At 37.8% G+C, this 25,020-nt stretch overlaps 1 protein-coding gene across 2 annotated transcripts in view; it reads left to right on the top strand.

The window, feature by feature from the left end:
- Window positions 1–25,020, top strand: part of SMAD2 (SMAD family member 2) — a 96,098-nt gene that overhangs the window by 7,949 nt on the left and 63,129 nt on the right. For both annotated transcript variants that reach the window (XM_004389975.2, XM_023724956.1), the window contains exon 2: window positions 23,065–23,353. In XM_004389975.2, the coding sequence (XP_004390032.1) occupies window positions 23,118–23,353 (236 nt within the window). In that variant the 5' untranslated portion in view covers window positions 23,065–23,117. The remainder of the gene's footprint in view (window positions 1–23,064; window positions 23,354–25,020) is intronic.

The following is a 25,020-nucleotide window of genomic DNA, read 5'->3' on the forward strand; positions in this document are numbered from 1 at the left end:
AGACCCCAGACACTACTCACCAAGGTAGAATGTAGAGCACTGTCTTTATAAGCTGTGTCATGCCAATTGAGCTAGATGTTCCCTGAGACCATGGTCCCCAGAGCCCTCCGCCCAGCAATTCAGTCCCTCAGGGAGTTTGGATGTGTCTCTGGGGCTTCCATGACCTTTCCTGCGACAAGTTTTTTTAATGATGCTGAACAGATTTCAGGGAGCTTCCAGACTAACATGGACTAGGAAAAAAGGTCTGGTGATCTACTTCTGAAAATCAGCCATTGAAAACCCTTTCAATCACAATGGTCCAGTTTTGTGCATGGGGCCGCCATGAGTTGGGGGCTGACTCATGGCAGCTAACAACAGCAGTGTATATTTAAAATAAAAAACAAACGACAAAACACCAAACCTCATTTCCATCTAGTCGATCACGACTCATAGCGACGCTATAGAACAGAATAGAACTGCCCCATAGGGTTTCCAAGGAGAGGCTGGTGGATTCGAACTGCCAACCTTTTGGATAGCAGCCGAGAGCTCTTAACCAGCTGATTATAGAGCTGTGGTTTCCACACAGCTCATTAAAGGTGGAAAGGAATATAACTTCTAAGTAAAGAACAGGTATTCTCTTTACACGGTAATTCCTATGTAATGTGGTCTTTCACTTAGACTTTTATGGTTAAATTAAATTCCTAAGGTTAGTTTTTGACAATCCGTAAAATTGAACACATAAAAGTTTTGTGTTTGCTTTTGTTTAATAGGCACATTACCCGTTCTCCATGGGGCCAACTTGGTTTTCCAGTTGGCAGTGTTTTTCCTTGTTAGCTTACAACTTTGGGAAAAACCTTGGAGTGAGAATTGAGAAATCTGTTTTTTAACAATTTGTTTTTATTTATATATTTATTTTTCAACTGTTTCCTGTCTAAGTTTCTGACGATGTCTTTGACTAAAACAGTTATACAAATACAGGTCATTAGTTATGCTGCTTTTTTTCCTCCACTTTGTGTGATACATGTTTGAACATGGATTACCAAAAATCTAAAACAGATTTTATACTGTTTCACATGGTACCCAGTATGTTCTATATGAAGCAGCACCATCATATTTCAACTAATTTGTTATGTTGAAATATCTGACTTTGATTTTCTTTTGAAATAAAAATTGATATAGGAATTAAGGGAATATTTTATATTTTCTCTGCAGTTCTCTTCCCTCTGTACCTACAGTTGCGTTCTGTATTTAATCACCTCTTTTGTTCTTGATTGGTTATGAAGCGTTTTTTTTCCCCCACTCTTTCACATTACCCTTCCCACTGCCCTTTCTGAAGTCATCAGTGAATTCCGAACTTCTGAGTTTAGCAGTCTTTTCTCAGTTTTACTGCTTTATTCAGTGTTTGTCATTATCGACTGTCCTCTATCTAAATTTCTTAAAATTACACAGACACGCTATAACAGACATAGATTAAACCTTTCTCCTGCTGCAAACACTTGGAAATGTTGGATGAAATGTGTAGCTGAGCTTGAGAGAGAGAAGGATGTCCCAGGTACTAGAAACTTAAAGAGAAAAATCAAAGCCGGTGTTAAGGAAAAGCTAGCCTTGGAGATTGTTCCAGATAAAGGATCTAGTAGCTAGGGAGAGGGTTGTAATGCCATTCGGAGAAAGGCGATAGGACTGGGAACTATATGATTAAAAAAAAATAACTTAAAACTGTTCCAGTATTGTTGAAACATGTGGCCTCTGAGAGAAACACTTCTCAAACCTCTCTGTAGAGGAACTAGAAAAACACTAGTCCTGGGTGGACGTAAATATCCCATGAGGACCACGCAAGATAAATATAACCAGATCCACAGATAGGCATGTAATGGTGAGCTTTTGAATAGTTAATATGTTATTGTAATTCAGAACTTAAAAGGTACAAAAGGATATACAGTGAAAAGTCTCTTTGGCAGGCTGTCCCTTGCCTCCCAGTTGCCTTTCCAGAAGCAAGTAGTGTTGACAGGGTTTTGTATATTATTCCAGAGATTTTATGCACGTATGAGCAACTTTCCATGAATATTACCTTTTAGTACAAATGGTCATACATTTTACTTAACAATATGTCTTGTAGATTATTCTTTGATAGTTCATACTGAGTGCCCTTTTTTTTATTTTGACTGCATGGTATTTTATATGGGTGTCCATAATATATTTCATTAGATCTATATTGGTGAGGACTAATTTATTTCCGGTCTTGTGGTATTAAAACAATGCTGCAACAAATAGCCTTGCTTATACATCATTTTGCCCCTGTGCAGTATAGATATCTAGAAGTAGGTCAAAGGATATATATGTTTGTTTGTTTTTTAAGCAAATATACTTTATTTTTTCAGTAAGTAATGCATGAACATGGCACAAAATTCAAAAGGAAGGAAATAGTAAATGATGAGAAGTCTCCCTCACATCTCCTTCCTCTTGTTACCCAGTTCCACTTTCCAGAAACTCAACTACTTGTTGAGTTCCTAGCTTCTTGTGTATACTTCTAGAGCTGTGCTGTCCAGTACAATAGTCACTAGCCTCCTGTGTCTATTCAGTCCTTGAAATGTAGCTAGTCCAAATTGAGATGGGCTGCAAGTGTAAAATACACATTAGATTTCTAAGATTTAGTACAAAAAGTAGAATGTAAAATATCTCACCTAATAACTTTTAATACTGATTACATGTTGAAATGATATTTGGATCTATTGTGTTACTAAAATTTTTACTATTAAAATTATTAATTTCGCCTCTTTTTACTTTTTAACGTGGCTACTTAGAAAATTTACCATTTTTGCATATGTGGCTTGCATTCTATTTCTGTTGGACAGCACTGGCCTAATGAAATTCCATGCATATATAACAGGTATGAATATGAGAATTCCTCTTACTCAAGCAATTTTCTTTTGCATTGTAATCTATGGAATCAGAAGTCTCGTGCTAACATGTTGCTTAAAAGAGAGGTACCAGGCTTTTCTTTATTGCCTCATCATTTTTCCTCAAACATTTACCATTATCCTTGTGGGTCTTATCATTGAAAGTGGTGCTTCCATTGACTTTCATGATGTTTATTCACTTGGAGAGAAACCTGGCATTATCTTTGGCCACACATTTTTGAACCTGTTCCAGTTTGCACTGGTTACCCTCTACGCCCGGTGCAGTTGCCTTCAGCTTTCTCCTTTGCTAGGTCTAGTCTTTGTATCCCACATACACTCTTCCTTCTTGATGAAACATATCCTCCAGAAACTTCCTGAGAGAGTGTGTGGGTACATATTTAGAGATCTTACATGTCTGAAAATGCCTTTATTCTACCTTGGCTGGGTAATACAATTCTAGGATGGAAGTAATTTTTCTTCAGAATTTTAAAGACATTGCTGTATTGGTTTAATTTACAGTGTTGCTACTGAGAAAACCAAAGCCATTCTGATACTTGATCTTTTCTGTATGACCTGTTTTTTCTCCCTGGAGTCTTTAAGGCTCTTCCTTTGTCCTCCACATTCTGAAGTTTCACAGCACATGCTTCAATGTGAGTGTGTTTTCATTCATTGTACTGGGGTCTTGATGGGCCCCTTGAATCTGGAAACTCCTATGTTTCAGTCCAGACTGTTTTTCTTGATTTCTTTCCCCATAATTTTCATAAATTTCCCCATAATGTTCTTTAATTGATCCCTCTCCCACCTCTTGCCCCATTATCTCTGATGTCTTTCTGGAATGCCTGTGGACATGGACCTCCTGAACTAGTCCGCCAATTTTCTTAACATTTTTCTCCTATTTTCCCATCTATCTTTTTATTTACTTCTTGTGAGATTTCCTACTTTATCTTACAACCCTTCCATTGTCCCCCACCGCCACCCCTCTGCGTTTCTGCTATCATGAGCTACTGAGCTCTCCAAGAGCTGCTCTTTTATTCTCTGAATGTTCCCTTTGTATATAGCATGCTGCTCTTCAGAGTTGCTGTATCTTTTATTTCTCTGGCTATATTGATGAATTAAAAAAATGTTTCTTTCTCTGTATAGGCTTGATATTCTCCAAGTTGAATTTTTCTGTTTGTGTTTTGTTCTCCATGTTTCCTCAGATGTCTGGTAGGCCTTGATTAAGAAGTAGAGGTCTAAAAAGCTGATCGGAAATTGAGCATGTGGGTGAGGCTTGTCTCCTTTCAGTTTTACTGTAGAGTAATCTGAGTGGGTTGTTTGTTGGTAAACTCTCAATATTAGTATCTGTAAGTTTTTCCTCCTGGGTTGGTCACATACCCCAGGGAAGTTTTTTGATCCTCCTGACTAAAAGGGTAGAGGTCTGGCTTCTAGTATTTTGGGAGCCAGAACCCAGTGGAGGCAGGGGTTTTGGAATCTTTGCATTTAGCATGCAGTGTACTCTTGCTTATTTACTACCTCTGTTTTCCCAGTGGTACCCAGGCCATCTCCTAGTCCAGGGACACTGTTTTACCCCTTGGAGAGAATCAACATTTAGTGTTGCGGAGAAGGATGGGCAGTTACTCAGTGACATAGAATGGGGGAGCAAATCTAAGCATCTAATTTCTTCTTTAATAGCTCTTACCAGTCCTACCTATTTATCTCCCTCCACCCCCTTTTGAGATCTGCTGTGTAAATCAGGATTTTTCTCAGCTTTCCTCACAGCTGGCCTAGAGTTCAGCAGTCTCTGATCCGTTCACAGTTTCTACTCATCTGTCTATTTTCCAGCTGTCAAAATTTTGCTTCTGTTTTTTCCTCACCTTTTCTCCTCTGTGAGGTTGTCTTTTATTTTTTTCTTTTTTAATTCCTGTATTGTGGTTTTTAATGGGTCTCCTGTCTTCACCTGCAGTCCACTGATTAGTGACTTAAAGTGTAAAGTTTTCCGTTAAAGACTTTTTAAAGGTAAGCCTCTGAAAGAATTGAAATAGAATGCGTAACTCCAAATCAGGAGGGATGAACCAAAAAAAAAAAACCAAACCTGTTGCTGTCGAGTCAGTTCCAACTCAGAGCGACCCTATATGTCACAGTAGAACTGCCTCATAGGTTTCCAAGGTTGTATTCTTTGTGAAAGCAGATTGCCACATCTTTCTCCTGAGGAGTGGCTGGTGGGTTGAACTACCGACCTTTTGGTTAGCAGCCAACTGCTTAACTACTGTGCTACCAGGGATTTTTCAGTAAGGATGGGGGAAGGGAGTGGATATGAAGAAAATTTAATCATTTCAGTAGAAAGCAGGAAAGGGCAAAAGAAACAAAGGAAATACATGGGAATTAGAAAACCCGAAATCATTGGTAGAAAAGAAACTTAAATCTCTCTATAAACCTAATACATAATTTCAGAGTAAATTTATTGGCTAAAAGAGAATGAAAATAAAGCAAAATCCAACTAAATGTTTTTTATGAGTAGATACCCCTAAAGGTACCCCAGTAAGGTTGCTGTTAGTCACAATTGACTTGACTGCAGTGGGTTTATGGGACCACTAAAAGTATGGTAATTTAGTTTCAAAGTAAAGGAATGGAAGAAGATACATCAGTCATAATCTATAACGTAAAAAGTGGCAGAATTACAAGGATAAATTGATCTGTCATTATAGTGTGGAATTTTTAATAGATACCTCAGTAAGTTACGAACAAATGGGTAAAAAAATTATAAGATTATAAAAGATTGGAAGAATACAATTAACAAGCACCCAACAATTACAGAAGATAAGTTCTTTTCAAGCACCTATGGAATTTTACAAAATTTGCCATGAGCTAGACCTCAAAGCCAAGTGTTGACAAATTCCAGAGAGTTTTTTACTTACGTTTCACACCCTTGGACCCCAGTGCAATTAAGTTAGGAATAATAGGATAACAACAACTCGTATATCCATAGTTTGTATACTAAAAAACTTACTTCTGAATTTATATTTAGTAGTAAAGAACTAAACATAGTGCCACCTGTACAGTGTAATGAGTTAGAAGAAGACAGTAAAAAGGAAGAAAATAAAGTTAAGAGCAGACATTAATATTAAAAAAAAAAGAAAGAAAGAAAACAGATATAACTGGATCAATTAAACCAAGGTGCTAAATTGAGATGACTAGGTTTGTCTAGAATGATAGAGGAAAAGAAGGTACAAATACATTAGAAATGAAAAAGGATATGACGACAGACAAATTGAAAATTTAAAGCTGCATGAATCCTGTGAACAGCTTTATGCCCTTAAATTTGAAAACAGGTGAACAGTTTCTAGCAAAATAAATGACCAGATTTGGCTTAAGAAGAAATAAGAAACTTGACGAGATTATAATAACTAAAAAACTTGAATTCATAGTTGAAATCTACCTACACCACCACCAAAAAAAAAAAAAAAGACAAAAGTGCCAAATGAAAACCCCCGACAGGCATGTTCCCCCAGACATATTTCTAAATGTTATACAAAATGCTGTAGAAAAGAACAGAAGAGAGAATACCCTCAAATCATTTTGCAAGACTATTGTAATTTTGATACCCCAGCTGGGCAAGTATAGTAAAGATGTGTAGGCTCCAGCTCGCTAATGAACATGGCAGTAAAAACATCAGCAGCCTTCTATATTGCATCCATTCTGTTGGCAGAAATTAAAGAGGAACCAAACAATGCCAAGTGTTGGCAATATTGGGTAGAGTAGGAACTCGTAGGTCCCTGGTGAAAATGGCAATTGGTGCAGTGTTTTGGCAGTACTTAGTAAAGTTGTGTATATATGTGTCCTACTACTGGAATCGTTCCACTCCTTGATGTATGTGCTAAAGCAATGGCTTTCATACTTTTTTGACAGACCCATAGTGGGAAATATATTTTATATGTGACAAAAACTGAATTAATGTTTTTGAAGCAATAATCAGTGCACTCTATTTTCCACTATTTCCGCTTGTTCTTTTTTTGTTTTCCTTTATTTATCTCTTAGCCTTCATTTTGCTCTTATCTGTTTTCTACTTTGATTTTCTTTTTTTGTTCTTCTTAAAAGATTATTTCTCAGGATCTACTAAATTGATTTCATGCTCCATAAAGATTCATGACCGTCAGTTTAGAGAAATAGCAGAGTGCAACATATGGTGAAATGTCTGTTTTAATTAAGTGTGCATGTGAGTGTGTGTATACACTAGGTTGTGATGTAAAGTGTATTTCCTCTGTGGGACTTTTTTGATCAAAAAGTTTGAAAGCTACTGCCTTAGAACTGAACTCTCACCTAAGTATAAAAGGTATTCATAAGACTACTCATGACAGCATTGATTGAAAGAGTAAAAATTAGGAAACAACCTAAACATTAGCCATCAAGAGAGTGGACAATTAACTGTGATACTGTCATACAATGGAATGCTATGTGACAGCTAAAATGAACTTAGTGTATGTGTGTGTGTGTATATATGTATACATATATGTATGTATGTGAATAAGGAGCCCTGGTGGTGCAGTAGTTAAGTGCTTGGTTGCTAACTGAAGGGTCGGCGGTTTGAACTCAGCAGCAGCTCCACAGGAGAAAAGACCTGGCAGTCTGCTCCTGTAAAGATTACAGTGAGGAAACCCATGGGGCAGTTCTGCTCTATCTTTTAGGGTAGTTATGAATCGGAATAGACTTGATGGCATACAACAACACATACATGAATGATGTATATGTCTCAGTATGGATAGTTATAATAGTGAGTGAAAAGAGCATATTGACACGAACAGTATTAAAGTTTCATATAAAATATAAAATTATAAAATGTGCCAAATTATATTGTATGGATACAATATCTAGCAAAACCGTGGGGAAAAATCAGGTTTATCAGTGATTATCTCTTAGAAGCAAGAGGGAAGGGAATTGGATTCGAAAGGTATACATAATTGACTTTAGCTGTATCCATCATGTCTTATTTCTTATGTCTGGTCAAATACTGTATAATGCTAAGACTTGAAGAACTGGATGGAAGGTACTGAACTACTTAATTTTTTAATAAAGTAAACATCTCACTCACCATCCAGGCACGGACCAGTAACTTGAAACTTGCCTCCAAAAACAGAGGGTGCTGAGAGACCAAAGAAAGAAGCAGGCAACTCTAGTGTGTCGGTGAAGGAGTTTTATAAAGGAGACTTACATACGAGGCTAAGTCCTGGGCGGCTGTAGGACCCACTCTGCACCCTGCAGTGGGAGGACCGAGGTTTTATAGGGGTAGCGGACAATAGTGACAAGTCAGCGGCTTACGTAAGAGTGACTCAGCAAACTGTAATGACCTAGCGGGCCACATGAGGGCGCTCATGTTCGGCCTCACAAAGCCCTTTTCCCTTTCAGTCCACCCGTTGAGGCCAGTTTCTACAATCTGGCACGTTACCCCTCTTGTGCTGTGCGGGGAACAGATGCAGAAGTGGGGTTGACCAGATACTGTATGGTGCCCGTGAGTGTGCAGGAGACAGAGAGAGTTACTGTGTGCCCAGAACAGGGCGAAGGCTTCTCTGATAAGGAAAAGGAACCAGGAGGGAGAAGGCAGCTCAATTCCCAGCCTCCTTATCAGATAATGTTCTGGGCAAAGGCCTTTACTTAGGAAGCCTGGATAAGAGGCATAGAGGCAGACCACTCCCCAACACTCAAATTACAGTGAAAACTTAAGATGCCTAGAGGAATAACTAATTTGATAATATGTGTGTAAGACCTTTATGGGGAAAATTATACAACTTAATGAAGGATACTAAGTCCAAAATAAACGAAAACATCCCTTTTCATAAATAGGAACAATCAATATAAATGTTAGTTCTCCCCAAATTAATATATATTTTTTGCATTTCTGTCAAAATCCTGTAGGGTTTTGGTGGAACTTGACAAGGTAAACTTAAAATAACCCATAGTAGCTAACATAAATTTGAAGAAAAAGAAGGGGGTCTCACCCTGCCAGATATCAGCACCTGTTACTAGAAAGCGACAATAATTAAAATAGTGTGATATTGGTGTAGGGATGAACAAATATACCATTGAACTGAAGAGCTCACAGTCATTTATAGGGAGTCATATGTGACAGCATTCGCATTATGAAGTATTAAAGTATAAACGATTTTATTTTTTCCCATACAAAAATTTGTGCATACATTGTTATGTAACTGATTGCTCTCCCCATACTGTGACTGCACACTCCTTTCCACCCCTGATTCCCCATGTCCATTCAACCAGCTCCTAACCCTCTCTGCCTTCCCATCTCACCTCTGGAGAGAAGCTGCCCATTTAGTCTCTTGTATCTACTTGAGCTAAGAGGCACACTCCTCACCAGTAAAAACTATTTCATAAGTGATACTGATAAGATAGGCTATCTTTATAACCAGTTGCCGTTGAGTCGACTCCAACTCATGATGACCCAGTGTGTTGCAGGGTAGAGCTGCCCTCCATAGGGTTTTCATGGTTGTGACCTTTCAAAAGCAGATCATCAGGCCTTTCTCCGAGACGCCTCTGGGTAGGTTTGAACTGCCAACCTTTTGATTAGTAGCCCAGTGCTTAACCATTTGTGTCACCCAGGGTCTCCAGGCTATCCTGATGGTGGTGATTAGATCACTAACCCTTTCTACAAAACAAATTCCTGACTTACTAGAAACTTTAATGTGAAGAGTAAAACTAAAGCATCTGCAAGAATATCTGTAGGAGTGGGGGATATCTATAGCATCAGGGAACTTCCATGTGCCTCATACTTCATTTGTAAATAATAATACCCCACTTGGTTTTTATGAAGATTAAATGGGTTAATGCTTACTTGACTCTTAAACTAATGCTTGTGTCACACAGAAAGCAGTCAAACATTTCCTACTGGATTTGGGAGCAGACAAGGATTTCTTTAAAAAGAAGTAAAGTTGTGTCAAAAAACTTTTAGATTAACATGTAAATTTCTCTGTTCCTAAAGACACGCTAAGGATTTGGAGATGTTTTATACATGTTCAGTTACAGAATAAAACAGTAAGAAAAAGACAACACAGTGAAAGCTTTTGCAAAGAATATGAACTGTAGTTTAATAAAACATGCAGAGAATGCTATTTGTGAAACTGTGTTATGTAGTTATTAATAACGTGAAGGCTTTACTTGCTAGTTCAGGATAATCAGACCTTTTGCTTAACTAAAACTTTCCAATGAGTAATCTTAGAATCCCAAGTTTACTCAGGTATCACTTGGTATGCTTTCTTATTCAGCTGTAAAGATAAAGTCTTCCTGTTCTATTGAAACCTGCATTATGTAAGTAACACTTATTGCTGGAATTAGGAACAGAATTAGTATCGAACTTAGTTTTCAATTCTTGCAGATGAAGAAAAATTGTAGCTTCGGTACAGAGCTTGCTGCCACACTGTTGAAGGAAATCCATATATTCTGTAAATGACTCATTCACATTTTGATAACAACCTGATAATAGATCTAGTTTTCTTATTATTTCCATTTTTCTTCAGCTTGGAACATATTTGCCATATTACCTTGTGGCCCTACATTCAGTTTAAAAGATGTTGGCTTAATATGATATCTTAGTTATTTAAAATAAATGCTCAAGTAGTTGAAATGTATTGTCAGCATTACTGAAAAATATTATTTTGTTATATAATTTAAAAATTCTCCAGAGATAACTAGCCATATGTAGCCAGGTAAGACATGAAAAGTTAAGGCTGGTAACTTTAAGTGTTCACATAGTTCCAAAGTAGTCATAACTGTTGTTGTAAGACATGTGAGCACTGAAGTCATGTGACAGTACCAAGTCATGAGGTCATTCAGATGACCCGGAGTTGGCTTAAACTTTTTGTTTTCATTTCAATGAAGAAAAAATGAGAAAAGGTTTTATAGAAAGTTTTTATATCCTCTAGAATACATCTTGATTCATAAACATCCCCCCTAACCAAAGTATAACAGAGAACCTATTTACTCAGATTTTTCCTAACACTAGGAATCCCTTTCATGTTTTGCCAATTACACAAAATTTTAATTTTTATTCATTTTCTTAGGCTCATTTCTCATGAATGGAATAATTGAGCCAAAGGTATAGATAATTTTAGGTAGATTCATGATACATTTTGCTTTGTCATTTTTTCATAAGCAGTAGGGGCCAGTCTTGCTAGCTCAAAAAGATAATTTGTTCTAAGGATAAAATTGATGTGGAACTGGACCAGGACCTGGAAAGACCTCAGAAACCAAGTCAAGGGACTGGCTGTTCTATTTTTCTTCAGAGCTGTAGTTGTTTCTGCCTTGATTGGGCACATACTTTATTTTATTTTTAAGTATATTTTATTCTATTTTTGGTGAAAGTATACACAGCAAAACAGGTTTCTATTCAACAGTTTCCACACATAATGTTCAGTGACATTGGTTACATGTGTCACATTGTGTCAACATTCTCATTTCTGTTCTAGTTCCACTCCCATTAATTTACTAGTCTTACTGTCCTTCAACCTTCTCATCTGTGCTTAGGGTAACTTGTCCATTTGGCCTCATACACACAGATAATTTTTTAAAAGAGCACAGTACTCAAGGGTGACGTTCTTTACTTTTTGAGCTAATTGTTAAAAGTTGACTGCAGGGGATAGTTTTGGTTCAAGGTTTAAAGAGTACCTCAGGGCAATAATCTTGGGGATTCCTCCAGTCTCAGTGGGTCCAGTAAATAAGGATTCTTTGATAACTTGAAGTTCTGTTACCACATTTTTCTCCCTTTCTGTCAGGATCCATCTATAGTGACCTTGATCAGAATGTTTAGCAGCGGTAGCTGGGCACCATCAAGTTCTTCTGGTCTCAAGGTGGAGGAAGCCATGGTTCATGGAGACAGTTAGTCCTGTAGTCCAGTTCCTTCTCTGAGTCTTTGGTTTCCTTCTTTCTCTTTTGCTCCAGACAAATGGAGACCAGTAGTTGTGTCTTAGACAGCCACTCACAAGCTTTTAATACCCTAGAACACTACTCACGAAACTAGAATGTAGAACATAAACTTTACGGACTATATTTTGCCAGTTGACTAAATTGTCCCGTGAGACTGTGCCCGTAAGTCTTCACATCCGTAAAACTATTCCAGTGAGGTGATTGGTTATGTTTGAGAAGTATCAGTATCTGTAGCCCTGATTTGTTTTATTATATACGTGTGTGTGTGTATGTGTGTATCTTTTATTGGTGCGCAATTATATATAACATACCATTTACCAATTCATTCTTTTTCTTATGTACATCTTAGTGGCATTGCTTACATTAGTCAAGCTGTGCAGACTTCACCTTGGGCACACACTCTTATTTGTCCACTGACCAACCTCTCTCCTGAGCTTCTAATATTTCCTTCTACCTCCTGGCCATGTGATGAACACAGTTACTTACATAAAGGCATGTATAAAGACTGATCCTATAACCTGGGCCTTCACATCAGCCTCTCTTTCTGTGTTCCAAATAGTGATTAGTGTACCATTACGTACTGCTCGGTTACATTAGTTAGCAGCAAATCAGTTAGCTTTGAATCCTCCTTTTCCCTAACCTGTCCACATCCAGTTGTTTCATAAGACATGTGAATTGTTTCTGAAATGAGTAAATTAATATCTTCTATATTAGTTTCCTGGAGCTACCGTAACAGAGTACCACAAATTGAGTGGCTTATAAGAACAGAAATTTATTCTCTCACAGTTCTGGAGGCTGGGAATTTGAGATCAGTGTGTCAGCTGTGTGGATTCCTTCTGAGGCTTTGAGGGAGAATCTGTTCCATGTTTCTCTCCTAGCTTCTGGTGGCGTCAGGTGTTCCTTGGCTAGAAGTTGCAGCTTCACATGGCATCCTTCCTCTGTCTCTGTGTTTCTTCTTTTTTATTGGATACCACTGAGATTGAGTTAGAACTTACCCTACTCTGGTATGTCCTCATGTTTACTTAACTGATAGTGTCTTCAAAGACCTTATTATTTCCAAACAAGGTCATGTTCACAGGTACCAGGGGTTAGGACATCAACATAAATTTTTGGGGGACGTAATTCAATCCGTAACACCTATCATGAGCACTGCCTTACTTCTCTAGTAAGCATTAGCTTTTAATTTGGGCTGGTCTTACTCTTCCCTCAGCTCCCATCACATTGCTCCCTTGTAGTTGGTACTCTAGCAATATCTTTCTTTCTTTCTTTTTTTTTTTGTAGTTTCCAAAATGTCTCCTGTCCCTAGAAAGCATGCTCAGCTTTCTGTCCAGTAAACTCTGTCTTCAGACTTCTGCTTTGGTGTCACTTTTGTGATACCTCTTTCTGCCAGACATTGAATTAATCATGTTCTCTGTGTTAGGATAAGACTTTGTCACCCCTAGAGCATACTTTGTGGCACAGAGTAGGAATTCAGCAGTGAACCGAGTTAATGTGGAGGCAAATAGTAGGCTGGTATGTCTTTTGGTGCCTGGTAGCCCCAAACTTCTAGTTGGTAGATTATTATATGTGTTTGATGGAGTTGTGTGTGTTTTATTTTGTCAGGTTATATATTGTCTACTCTGTCACATGGGTTTGCTATGAGTCGAAAATGACTGGATGACACCTAACAACAACTACGTGTATTATAATAAGGAGAGAACGAAAATACAGATTACAATATCGGAAATGAAAAAGGGGACATTTCTCTAGATCATTAGAGAATAAAAAGAATTTATGCACAATTTTATACCAGTAATATAGGATAGGGAGAGTGAGGCAGGAATTTTGAGTAGTTAGAGCTGGCCTGTCCAGTATGGTAGGCACTATCCTCATGTGGCTGTCGAATACTTGAAATGTGGCTAGTCCAAATTGAGTTGTCCTGTAAATGTAAAATACGTGCTGGATTTTGAAGATTTAATATGAAAACAGGAATAGACAATATCTCAATATATTTTAATATGGAATACATTCTGAAATGATAATATTTTGGATATATTTGGGTTAGATAAAATATGTCTTTAAACTGTCACTTATTTTTAATGTGACCAACTCATAGCGACACTACGTGCAACAGAATTAAACACTGCTCGGTCCTGTGCCATCCTCACGATCCTTGCTATGTTTGAGCCCATTGTTGCAGCCACTGTGTCAGTCCATCTAATTGAGAGTCTTCCTCTTTTTCACTGACCCTCTACTCTACCAGGCGTGATGTCCTTCTCCAGGGACTGGTCCCTCCTGATAATGTTTCCAAAGTATGTGATATGAAGTCTCGTTATCCTCTTTTCTAAGGAGCGCTCTGGCTGTACATCTTCCAAGACAGATTTGTTCATTCTTCTGACAGTCCATGGTATATTCAGTTTTCTTCGCCAGCATCATAATTCAAAGGTGTCAGTTCTTCCCTCTTCCTTATTCATTGTCCAGCTTTCACATGTATGTGAAAACAAAAAAAACCCTTTGCCATTGAAATGCGTATGAGGCAGTTGAAAATACCTTGGCTTGGATCAGGCACACCTTAGTCCTCAAAGTGATATCTTTCCTTTCGAAAACTTTAAAGAAGTCTTTTGCAGCAGATTTGCCTAGTGCAGTACGTCGTTTGATTTCTTGACTGCTGCTTCCGTGGGCGTTGATTGTGGATTCAAGTAAAATGAAACCCATAACAACTTCAGTATTTTCTCTGTGTATCATGATGTTGCTTATTGGTCCAGTTGTGAGTATTTTTGTGGTCTTTGATTTTCATCAGTAAGGCCTCTTTGCTTTCAGCAAGCAAGGTTGTGTTATCTGCACATCGTAGGTTGTTAATGAGTCTTACTCCAATCCTGATGCCACATTCTTCTTTATATAGTCCACTTTCTCAGATTATTTGCTTAGCATACAAATAGAATAAATATACTGAGTGGATACAACCCTGACACACACGTTTCCTGATTTTAAACCACGCAGTATCCCCTTGTTCCGTTTGAACGACTACCTCTTGGCCTATGTACAGGTTCCTCATGAGCACAATTAAGTGTTCTATAATTCCCATTCTTCACAATGTTATCCATAATTTGTTATGATCCACACAGTCGAATGCCTCTGCATAGTCAATAAAACAGAAGTGAACATCTTTCTGGTATCCTCTGCTTTCAGCCAGGATCCATCTGACATCAGCAGTGACATCCCCTTTTCCACTTCCTCTTCTGTCCGGCTTGAATTTGTAGCAGTCCACTGTCTATGTACTGCTGCCACTGTTCCTGAATTTTCTTCAGCAAAATTTACTTATATGTGATATTAATGATATTGTTTGATAATTTCTGTGTTCTGTTGGATCACCTTTCTTTGGAATGGCACAGATATAGATCTCTTCCAGTCAGTTGACCAGGAAGCCATCTTTCAAATTTCTTGGCGTAGACAAGTGAGTGCTGCCAGCGTTGCATCCATTTGTTGAAACATCTCAACTGGTATTCCATCAATTCCTGGAGCCTTGTTTTCGCCCTCCTGAAATGGTTGAACGTCAGCCAGTTCTTTTTGGTACAGTGACTCTGTATTCCCTCCATCTCCTTTTGATGCTAACTGCGTTGTTCAGTATTTTGCTCATAGAATCCTTCAGTATTGCCATTTGAGGCTTGAATTTTTTCTTCTTTCTTTCATCGTGAGAAATGCTGAGCGTGTTCTTCCCTTTTGGTCTTCTGACTCCACGTCTTTGCACATTTCATTGTAATACCTCGCCTTCTCGAGCCACCTTTTGAAATCTTCTGTTCAGCTCTTTTACTTCATCATTTCTTCGATTTCACTTTAGGTCCTCAATGTTCAAGAGCAGGTTTCAGAGTCTCTTCTGATGTCCATTTTTGTCTTTTCTTTCTTGCCAGTCTTTATAATGACAGTTTACTTTCTTCATGTATGATGTCCTTGCTGTCATCCCACAACTCATCTGGTCTTCGGTCTTTAGTGGTCAGTGCGTCAGATCTGTTCTTAGAGGTCTCTAAATTCAGGTGGGATATATGCAAGGTCATGCCTTAACTCTTGTGGACTTGTTCTAATTTTCTTGAACTTGAACTTGTATATGAGCAGTTGATGCTCTTTTACGCAGTCAGCCCCTGACCTTGTTCTGACTGATGATATTGAGCTTCTCCATCATGTCTTTCTGCAGATGTAATTTGATTCCCGTGTATTCTTCTGGCGAGATTCACGTGTATAGTCACTGTTCTTGTTGTTGAAAAAAGGTATTTACAGTGAGTATTGTAATGTTGTTGGTCTTACAAAATTCTATCATGTGATCTCTGATGTTTCTGTCACCAAGGCCATATTTTCCAACTACCAATCCTTTTTTGTTTCCAACTTTCACATTCCAATCACCAGTAAATTATCAATGCATCTTAATTGCAATTTGTTCAATTTTAGACTGCAGAAGTTGGGAAAAATCTTCGGTTTCTTCATCTTTGACATTAGGGGTTGGTGTGTAAGTTTGAATAATAGTCTTATTAACTGATCTTCCTTGTAAGCTTATGGATATTATCCTATCACTGGACGGCGTTGTACTTCAGGATAGATCTTGAGATGTTCTTTTTTGACGATTAGTGCAACATCATTCCTCTTCAATTTGTCGTTCCTGGCATAGTAAACCATATGATTATCCGATTTAGAATGTCCAGTACCAATCCATTTTGGCTCACTAATGCCTAGGATATTGATCTTTATGCATTCCATGTCATTTTTTATGACTTCCAATTTTCCTAGATTCATACTCCATACATTCCACATTCCAATTATTAATGAGTATTTGCAGGTGTTTCTTCTCATTTTGACTTGTGCCTCATCAGCAAATGAAGGTCCCGAAAGCTTGACTCCATCCATGTCTTTAAGGTCGATTCTACTTTGAAGAGATAGGTCTTCTTAGTCCTATTTTGAGTGCCTTCCAACCTGAGAGGCTAACCCAGCACTGTATCAGACATGTTCCTCTGCTATTCATGAGGTTTTCACTGGCCAGTTTTTTTAGAAGTAGATCGCCAGGTCCTTCTTCCTAATCTGTCTTAGCCTGGAAGCTCAGCTGAAACCTGCCCACTATGAGTGACCCTGCTGTGTTTGAATACCAGTGGCATAGCTTCTAGTATCACAGCACTGCGCAAGCCCCCACAGTACGACAGACTAACCAAAGAATAGTGGAAAATGTGACTACTAGAAAACTTAAATTGCGTACGTGGCTCAGATTGCATTTTTATAGAGGCTGTTGTATTAGCTCTAGGATAGGTGTTGTTATTATCCTCATTTTACAGGTGAGAAAACTGGGGTGCGCAGAGGTGTTATGCAGCTAGTTGGTGGCATCCCTGGGATTTGAACCTGGCATTCTGGCTTCAAGTCTGTTCTCTTAAGCATTTGCTCTGTAAATGTTCTTCATAGTTTAAGGATACGATGTCATTTTCCAATAATGTATTGCAGTCATTGAAGGAGTTTTATTAGTGGAGTGACATACGATTTGTGTTTTAGCAAGCTATTGGAATCAAAAAAGGTGGAAGCCAGGAGACTAGTTAAATTAAATGTAAATAGTTTAGCTGAGAAAGGAGTTGGAGCTCAGTGCTTCATTCTCATCTTGTCTAATGGACTTATTCATGAGGCACAGAGAGCTTTGTTGATTGTATAAGGAGCTCAAGCTTTATTTTAATGCTGATTCCTAACTCAGAATTGTGATGTGCAGAGTATATCGTCAGCGATGATATGCTTTGTTCTCTGGCGTCACGCTGCTTGATTCAGATCCTAGCATTGACCCTTAAAAGTTGTGTGATCCTGTTACGTTAGCTATTGTAAGTTGTCCTTTGTTTCCATTACATCTTTCTCTCCCTCTGATTACCCACCTCTTCTCCCATTTCTCTGGTAACATATTCACAGTTATTTCTCGGAATCTTTTCCCTCTGAACTTGCCCACTTCTCTTTCTCCCTGAGCTTGTCCCAAGCTTCCATTACTACTCAACCCTTAGATCTTTCAGCTCCTTTGTTTCATCTGCTTATTGGGCACCTCTTTGGAAGTTTCACAGGCACATCAAATTCAGCTTGACTAAAACAATACCCGTGTTCCTCCAGTACTTCATATTTTGCTCCCTTGTATTTACATTCAACTAGTTGTTAAGTCAGAACCTGTAATTTGTAACCTTTTCTTCTCCATTAGCAATCAGATCCTGTCTATTCTATCTCCTCAGTATCTGTTCTTTCCTTCTCTATATTACAATTCTCTGCCAGCTGATCTTTCTGCTTTGAAAAATTTCCCTCTCCTCTGGGTAGTATAGTTTGCAGGTAAGTAGCAGATAAAGGGTCTGAGAGTAAAGCGGCAAATACAGGCATAATAGGTGTGCCAAAAAAATTGTTGAATGCAAGAAGGAATGAATAAATAGCAAGCAACCTTAAAAAGCCAAAATGTTTCTGCAGGAGAAACCTTCCTGACACCTGAGGCAAAGTTAGGTGCTTTTTCTCTGTGTACTCGAATTCCCACTATAATGTCTTTCAGGTTATTTGTCATGTTTATTTTAACTGTGGCGGTCTCCACTAGTCTTGAACCATTTTGAAAAGGAATTTTATTTTGTTCATTCTTCCATGTCCTGTGGTATCCCACAGTGCTTCACATATGGTAAATGCTCGATGAATATGTTTCTTTCTTATTTTTTTTTTTCTTTCTCATTTTTTCTTTTTTTATTGTTGTCCTTTGAGTGAAAGTTTACAATTCAGGTTAGTCTCTCATACAAAAATTTATACATACATTGTTGTATGATCCTGATTGCTCTCCCTATACTGTGACAGCATACTCCTCCTTTCCACCCCGGATTTCCCATGTCCATTCAGCCAGCTCGTGACCCTCTCTGCCTTCTCATCTCGCCTCCGGATAGGCTCTGCCCATTTAGTCTCATGTATCTCTTTGAGCTAAGAAGCACACTCTTCACCAGTATCATTTTATGTCCCATAGTCCAGTCTAATCTTTGTCTGAAGAGTTGGCCTTGGGAATAGTTTTAGTTTTGGGCTAACAGAGAGTCTGGGGGCCATGTCTTCTGGGGCCCCTCCAGTCTCAATCAAACCTTTAAATCTGGTCTTTTTACTAGAATTTGAGTTCTGCACCCCACTTTTCTCCTGCTCCGTCAGGGACTCTGTTGTGTTCCCTGTCACAGTGGTCATTGGTGGTAGCTGGGCACCATCTAGTTCTTCTGGTCTCAGGCTGATGAAGTCTCTGGTTTATGTGGCCGTTTCTATCTCTTGGGCTAATACTTTCCTTGTGTCTATGGTGTTCTTCATTCTCCTTTATTCCAGATGGGTTGGGACCAATTGATGCATCTTAAATGGCCACTTGCTAGCTTTTAAGACCCCAGACGCTACTCACCAAAGTAGGATGCGCAGAATATTTTCTTAATAAACTTTGTTATGCCTCTTGACCTAGATGTCCCCTGAAACCATGGTCCCCAGACCCTTGCCCTTGCTACTCTGTCCCTCAAAGTGTTTGGTTGTATTCAGGAAACTCCTTAGCTTCGGTTTAGTCCCACTGTGCTGACTTCCCCTGTGGTGTGTGCTGTGCTTCCCTTCACCCAAGATAATTCTTGTCTACTGTCTAGTTAGTGAATACCCTTCTCCCTCCCTCCCTACCCTTTAACCATCAGAGAATGTTTTCTTCTGTGTTTAAACCTTTTCTTGACTTATAATAGTGGTCTAATACAATATTTGTCCCTTTGTGAGTATGAATATGTTTCTTTTTAAAGTAAAATATTGGAATTGTAGAGATATTAGAGTGGGAATACAGTTTGTGCTTACTGGAAATTAATCTTAGTATCTGATTTATAAAAATTAACCCATTCTTTGACTGGAAATTATTTCAGTACACGTTCATTAAAGAAATTTTATCTTATTTTAGGATTTTCTTTAACATTAACATCTTTAAATATATATGTATTGTCTCATCATTATGACTTTTAAGGACAGAACTAATGAAAGCATAAACCTCATTGTTTTCATAAAAAAAATTTAAAACTAAGATTTCAGTATTTGAGTAAAACGTTTGTAAGATTCTTAAGTGAAACTAGGTAACGAAGGAAGTACCTAGTTCCCAGATTGTGGTTTCTGTATGCCATTCTTCACCAAGAAAAAGCAGGGTTCTTTGAGAGAATAACTATTCAGAAAACTATTCAGGAAAAACAAGGGGAATTTGCAGTATTTTTGTGTGCTAGAAAACAAGCTGTCAGACTACTGGGGTCCTGTCAAAAAGACCAAATTTGAAGGGTTTCCCGTTGGCCAATGGTATGATTATCAAAAAGAAAAGTGAAAAAAAAAAAAATCACAGTTGATTGAAGCATACTGAATATGTAAGAATCTTAGGTCCTGGAGCACGGGTGGCACAGTGCTTAAGAGCTCAGGCTGCTAACCAAAAGGTCGGCAGTTCGAATCCACCAGCTGTTCCTTGGAAGCCCTATGGTGCAGTTCTGCTCTGTCCTATAGGGTCGCTGTGAGTTGGAATCGACTTGACAGCAGTAGGTTTGGTTTTTTGGTTTGGTGTTAGCTTCTAATAATATGATTACCCTCCAACACACACACGCACAAGCACACACCTTTTTAGATATCATTAGAATTAACTAGAGCAAAGTAACAATTAAAATGAATGAGTTAAGCATTAAACCTGCTTTTGCCTAAATTGCTTGTATTTTAGAATAACCACATAGCCCTAGTTGATGATAAAAAGTTCTCTGCAAAAGAATTTCTACTAATGTGGATGGAATAGAATTAGAAAATAACCCAAGTAAAGTAGTAGATGTAGACAGTGATCGTTAATGGATGAAAATATTAAAAATGGAAAGATAATGGGGGAAGTTTTCAGTGCAGATATTTACACTATCACCAGCAGATCAATGTTAGTATTGCTGACGTAGACAACCAAACATTGTAGACTTCCTGATTTTTGATGTGATGCGAGTCACACAGCATCTATTATTGTCGTAAGTTGAAATCCAATCAAATTAAGCATTTAGAGCAAACCTCCATGGCACGGGAGAAACAGGATAGACGAACAAGTTAATGACACCACAAGGTAGCAGACAAATTTAGAATGGAGGATGTTAGTCTAGAGATTTTTTTTCTCGAATCAGTTTCATGAAGAAAAAATGGAGGAGTGACAGCTCTAAATTAAAAAAAAAAAACAACAAAAAACATTAGGAGACAATAATGAAGTACGTAGACCCTGTTCAAACAAACCAACTGTAAAATGAATTTTTTTTTTTTAATCGGCCAGGGAAATTTTAATATGACTTGGGTTATATAGATGATTCCAGTATATAGCAATGATTATAAAAGAAAATCTCCATAATTTTAATAATGGATACTGAGTTATATATAGGTGAAACGACAGTATCTGGAATTTGCTTTTTAAAATTATTTTAAGAAAAAATTATGATAGACCACAGTTTTAATCATTTTTATGTAAGAGATGGGATTAACAATGACCTGTACTTGTTAGTAGCATAAGAATATTTGGAAAATAAGCATATAATACTTTAGTAAGTGGAAGAAACAACAAAGCTGTTTGAAAAAGTAAAACAAAGTTCTGTGTAAATATGATTTCCAGTGTAGTCTTCTATACTAAGTCGGTCAAGTCAAGTCAAGATTTTTATACATTGTATCCAAGTTTAACTCCCATACATCTTTCTCAGGAATGATAGACTCCATTGGAATGATGGATGCAGTGAACCAAGAAAGATGAAGCCATGGTATTAAGAAATAGGGGACCCGGCCCAGTGAGAGATGAAGGGAATTCTCTTCTGTGCAGACTCTGTTTACCAACTGCAGCAGGCCGGAGGATTAGAGTAGAAGGATAGAGGGCTTCAGAATAGGAGGGCTCTAGGAATAAAATGGAGCTAATTAATTTCTGATGCATTTGACTTTGTGGAAATTTTCATAGATGGGCTGTTGGAGAGTGTGGGAAGAATTTGTGATAGGTTCATGGAAAACTAAACAAATGAAAAAATAAGGTAATTAACTTTGGGGAAGAACAAAAGTTGTACATGAAGGGAAACACAATTATATAGTAATTTACTATTAATCTCATTAAATAACAATATTACATGTATATTACAATTGGGATGTAATTACTTTTGAGGTTGGAGGAAAGGAAGTCAGGGATGGTGGTGTAGTGTAAGGAAACTAAATCCTCCTCTTCCACAGAACAATCAGTAGGTAATACCTAAACCTGATATTTCAAGGAATATCGTCATACACCCATTATTTAGGTATAAGGAGCCCTGGTGGCCCAGTGGTTAAGTGCTCAGCTGCTAATGGAAAGGCCGGCTGTTGGAACCCACCACCAGCCCCACGAGAGAGAGTTGTGGCAGTCTGCTTCTGTAAAGATGACAGCCTTGAAACCCTATGGCGCAGTTCTGCCTTGTTCTGTAGTATTGCCATGAGTTGGAATGGACTCAATGGCAACAGGTTAGGTCTTGTTTGTTTCACAGAAAAAAGAGTTAAAAAACTTCAAAGACGTGCACCTTGGTTTGGAAAGAGGAACTGTATTTGTCTTTACTCACTATTTACATTGTTATTTAGATAAAAATATTTTTATAAGGAGGCTTAATTAAAAGATCTCTCAAGGGATGGTAAAAGTGAACCAAATCTCTTCTCTGCAGATTTTGTTTCCTTTGTTATTGTTGTTTACTTCACACTTGATGCATTTTCCCTTTCTGTAACTTAAGAATTTGCTTTATGATACTATTAAGTCAGTTATGAAAGTTTAATGGGGAAGGTAGACTTGTAAGTTTTATGTATATTTACGCATATAGAGTCTTTTGAGAATAGAGTGAGTTCTAAAAAGTGAGAAAAACTTTAATTCTTTTGATGAAACTATTTTAATTATGGACATTGTTAAGAGTGAAAAATAAAGTTGTATTTTTTAGCAGTGATGAAATTGTTCAAAGTGATGAGGCTTTTAAAGATTTTTCTTACAAAATTATTATACTTGCCCACAAGACTTGAATTCTTACCGTATTGTCTAGTTTTTAGAAAGATTTGTTTCTGAAATTCATTTAAATTAGTAAAGACAGCATTTTTATGAGTGAGAAGAAAACTTCTGAAAGTTTGTATTTTTTCTTTTTAATTTTTATCTGGCTTTACAGTTTGCTTTCTATAATGTTCATTTTTAATAAAATAATTTTTAATTTGTATCGTGTTTCGCAGTTTGCTTTCTATAATATGTTCAAAGTATTACTTGATTTTAAAGTTAGTCTCTAAATTCTCTTTTCAATGTCTTTTCTAGGTTATATAGAGGAGGACGTTTTCTTAGTGTGGATTGCTGCCTTTGGTGAGAACATGTCGTCCATCTTGCCATTCACTCCACCAGTTGTGAAGAGACTGCTGGGATGGAAGAAATCGGCTGGTGGATCTGGAGGAGCAGGCGGAGGAGAGCAGAACGGACAGGAAGAAAAGTGGTGTGAGAAGGCAGTTAAAAGTCTGGTGAAGAAGCTAAAGAAAACAGGACGATTAGATGAGCTTGAGAAAGCCATCACCACTCAAAATTGTAATACTAAATGTGTTACCATACCAAGGTGAGTGTTGTTAGATGATGGGGTTTAATGATCATACTGTTGATAATTGCTTAAAGGAATCTGAAAACAGGTTATTGAGTTTTTGTTACTTCTGAGTCACCTGTAAATAGTGATTGTTACAATATGACAGCTGTTTTTAACCTGTCGTGTTTGTTTATTTACTCATTAAGACTTTTATCATTTTCTTGAACAGTGAAGTTTTAATCAAGCAAAATAAAATGCTTAGATTTTACTAAGTTTTATCTTCATTACCTAAATTTGTATATGTTATCCTCATTTTTGTGATTGAATAACATTTGAATAAAGATATTCTAAGCTTTTCTACCACTAGTTCAGTAGTAACTAATAGTTTTCTCCTGTCTTGGTCAAAACTCTTAGTCATTAAGGAGTTAAAAGAGGCTGTAACATAGTAATAAATTTTATATAGTTTTTATTTGAATTGCATCATTACTTCCAGGAGGCAGCTGCTTAGATGTTGTAGGTATTCAGTAGAACTTACCTTGAAAATCTACCTCTTGTATTAGAAGGAACTGTTACAGTAGTGGTTGAAGTTTTATTAGTGTTAATTTACTCATTTATACATACTGTTTTTTAATAAAGTAGCAGATGGTTTCTAAGCATGTTTTATTATTTCTTGTGTACCTTATAGGTTGTTTTGGGGTGTCAGGGAATAGAAAATCCTAAAACGATTGTTTGCAGTGTCATACATGTGGGCTAGCATATAGCACCTGAAACCATTCTATTTGACATGTTTCCATGACTCCTGACTCTTGTTGATAGCAGAACCCAGTGACCAGCAGCCTATCTACTTGCAAGTGCTAGCAGTAAAATGTTTCCTTCATTGTTTGGTAGGCTATCCATTTATTTTACCTTACTTGTTTCATGTATACCTTAAATAAGTTACTTTTCTTGGTGTATTGGTTTTACAAATGCCTATTGAGTACCTGCTATGTGCAAGGCACCGTTTCTGGACTCCTGAAGAAACAATGATGGACACCATCCTGCCCTCGTGAGAATGGATATACGCAATAGACAAGTGATCAGATTAATATAATTTGAGATGGTAATGAGTACAAAGAAGACAGCAAGTGGGGTGATATGATAGAGGATGATATGATAGAAAGCTGCTTTGGAATGGATTGTGATGTTTGAGCTGAGCTCTGAAGAGTAGTAGCTAGCTGAGGGAAGAGTCTTCTAGGCAGGGGGAAGAGCCAGTGTACACTCTGAGGTGGGAAGAAGCTTATTGTACTAGAATATTTAAGAGGAGCCCAGTAGAGATGGAGTAGTATAAAGTGAATGCAGAGCTTGGAAAGAGTCAGATCATACAAGGCATTCACTGTAGGGCATTGTGGGAGTTTGGATTTTGGTCTACATATGATAGGAAATGATTGAAAGATTTGAAAATGGTGTTATATTATCACCTATTTACAATTTTCAAAGATCACTGTGTCTGCTGGACACAAATGATGGAGAGATAGTAGGGGGTGTGTGTGTGTCTGTGTGTATGTGTGTGTGTGCGCACACGCGCGTGTGTAGTAGCAGCAGCAGTAGTACTAGAGTAGATTGGTGGGCCTGGAAGTAGGGAAATTAGTTAGGGAGGCTATTAAAGTAGCCTGAGTGAGAGTTGATGGAGGCTGGGCCTGGGGTGGTGGGTGGTGGGTGGTGGC

This window comes from Trichechus manatus, unplaced genomic scaffold, assembly GCF_000243295.1.
Source record: "Trichechus manatus latirostris isolate Lorelei unplaced genomic scaffold, TriManLat1.0 scaffold00272, whole genome shotgun sequence".
In the NCBI taxonomy this organism is placed as follows: Eukaryota; Metazoa; Chordata; class Mammalia; order Sirenia; family Trichechidae; genus Trichechus; species Trichechus manatus.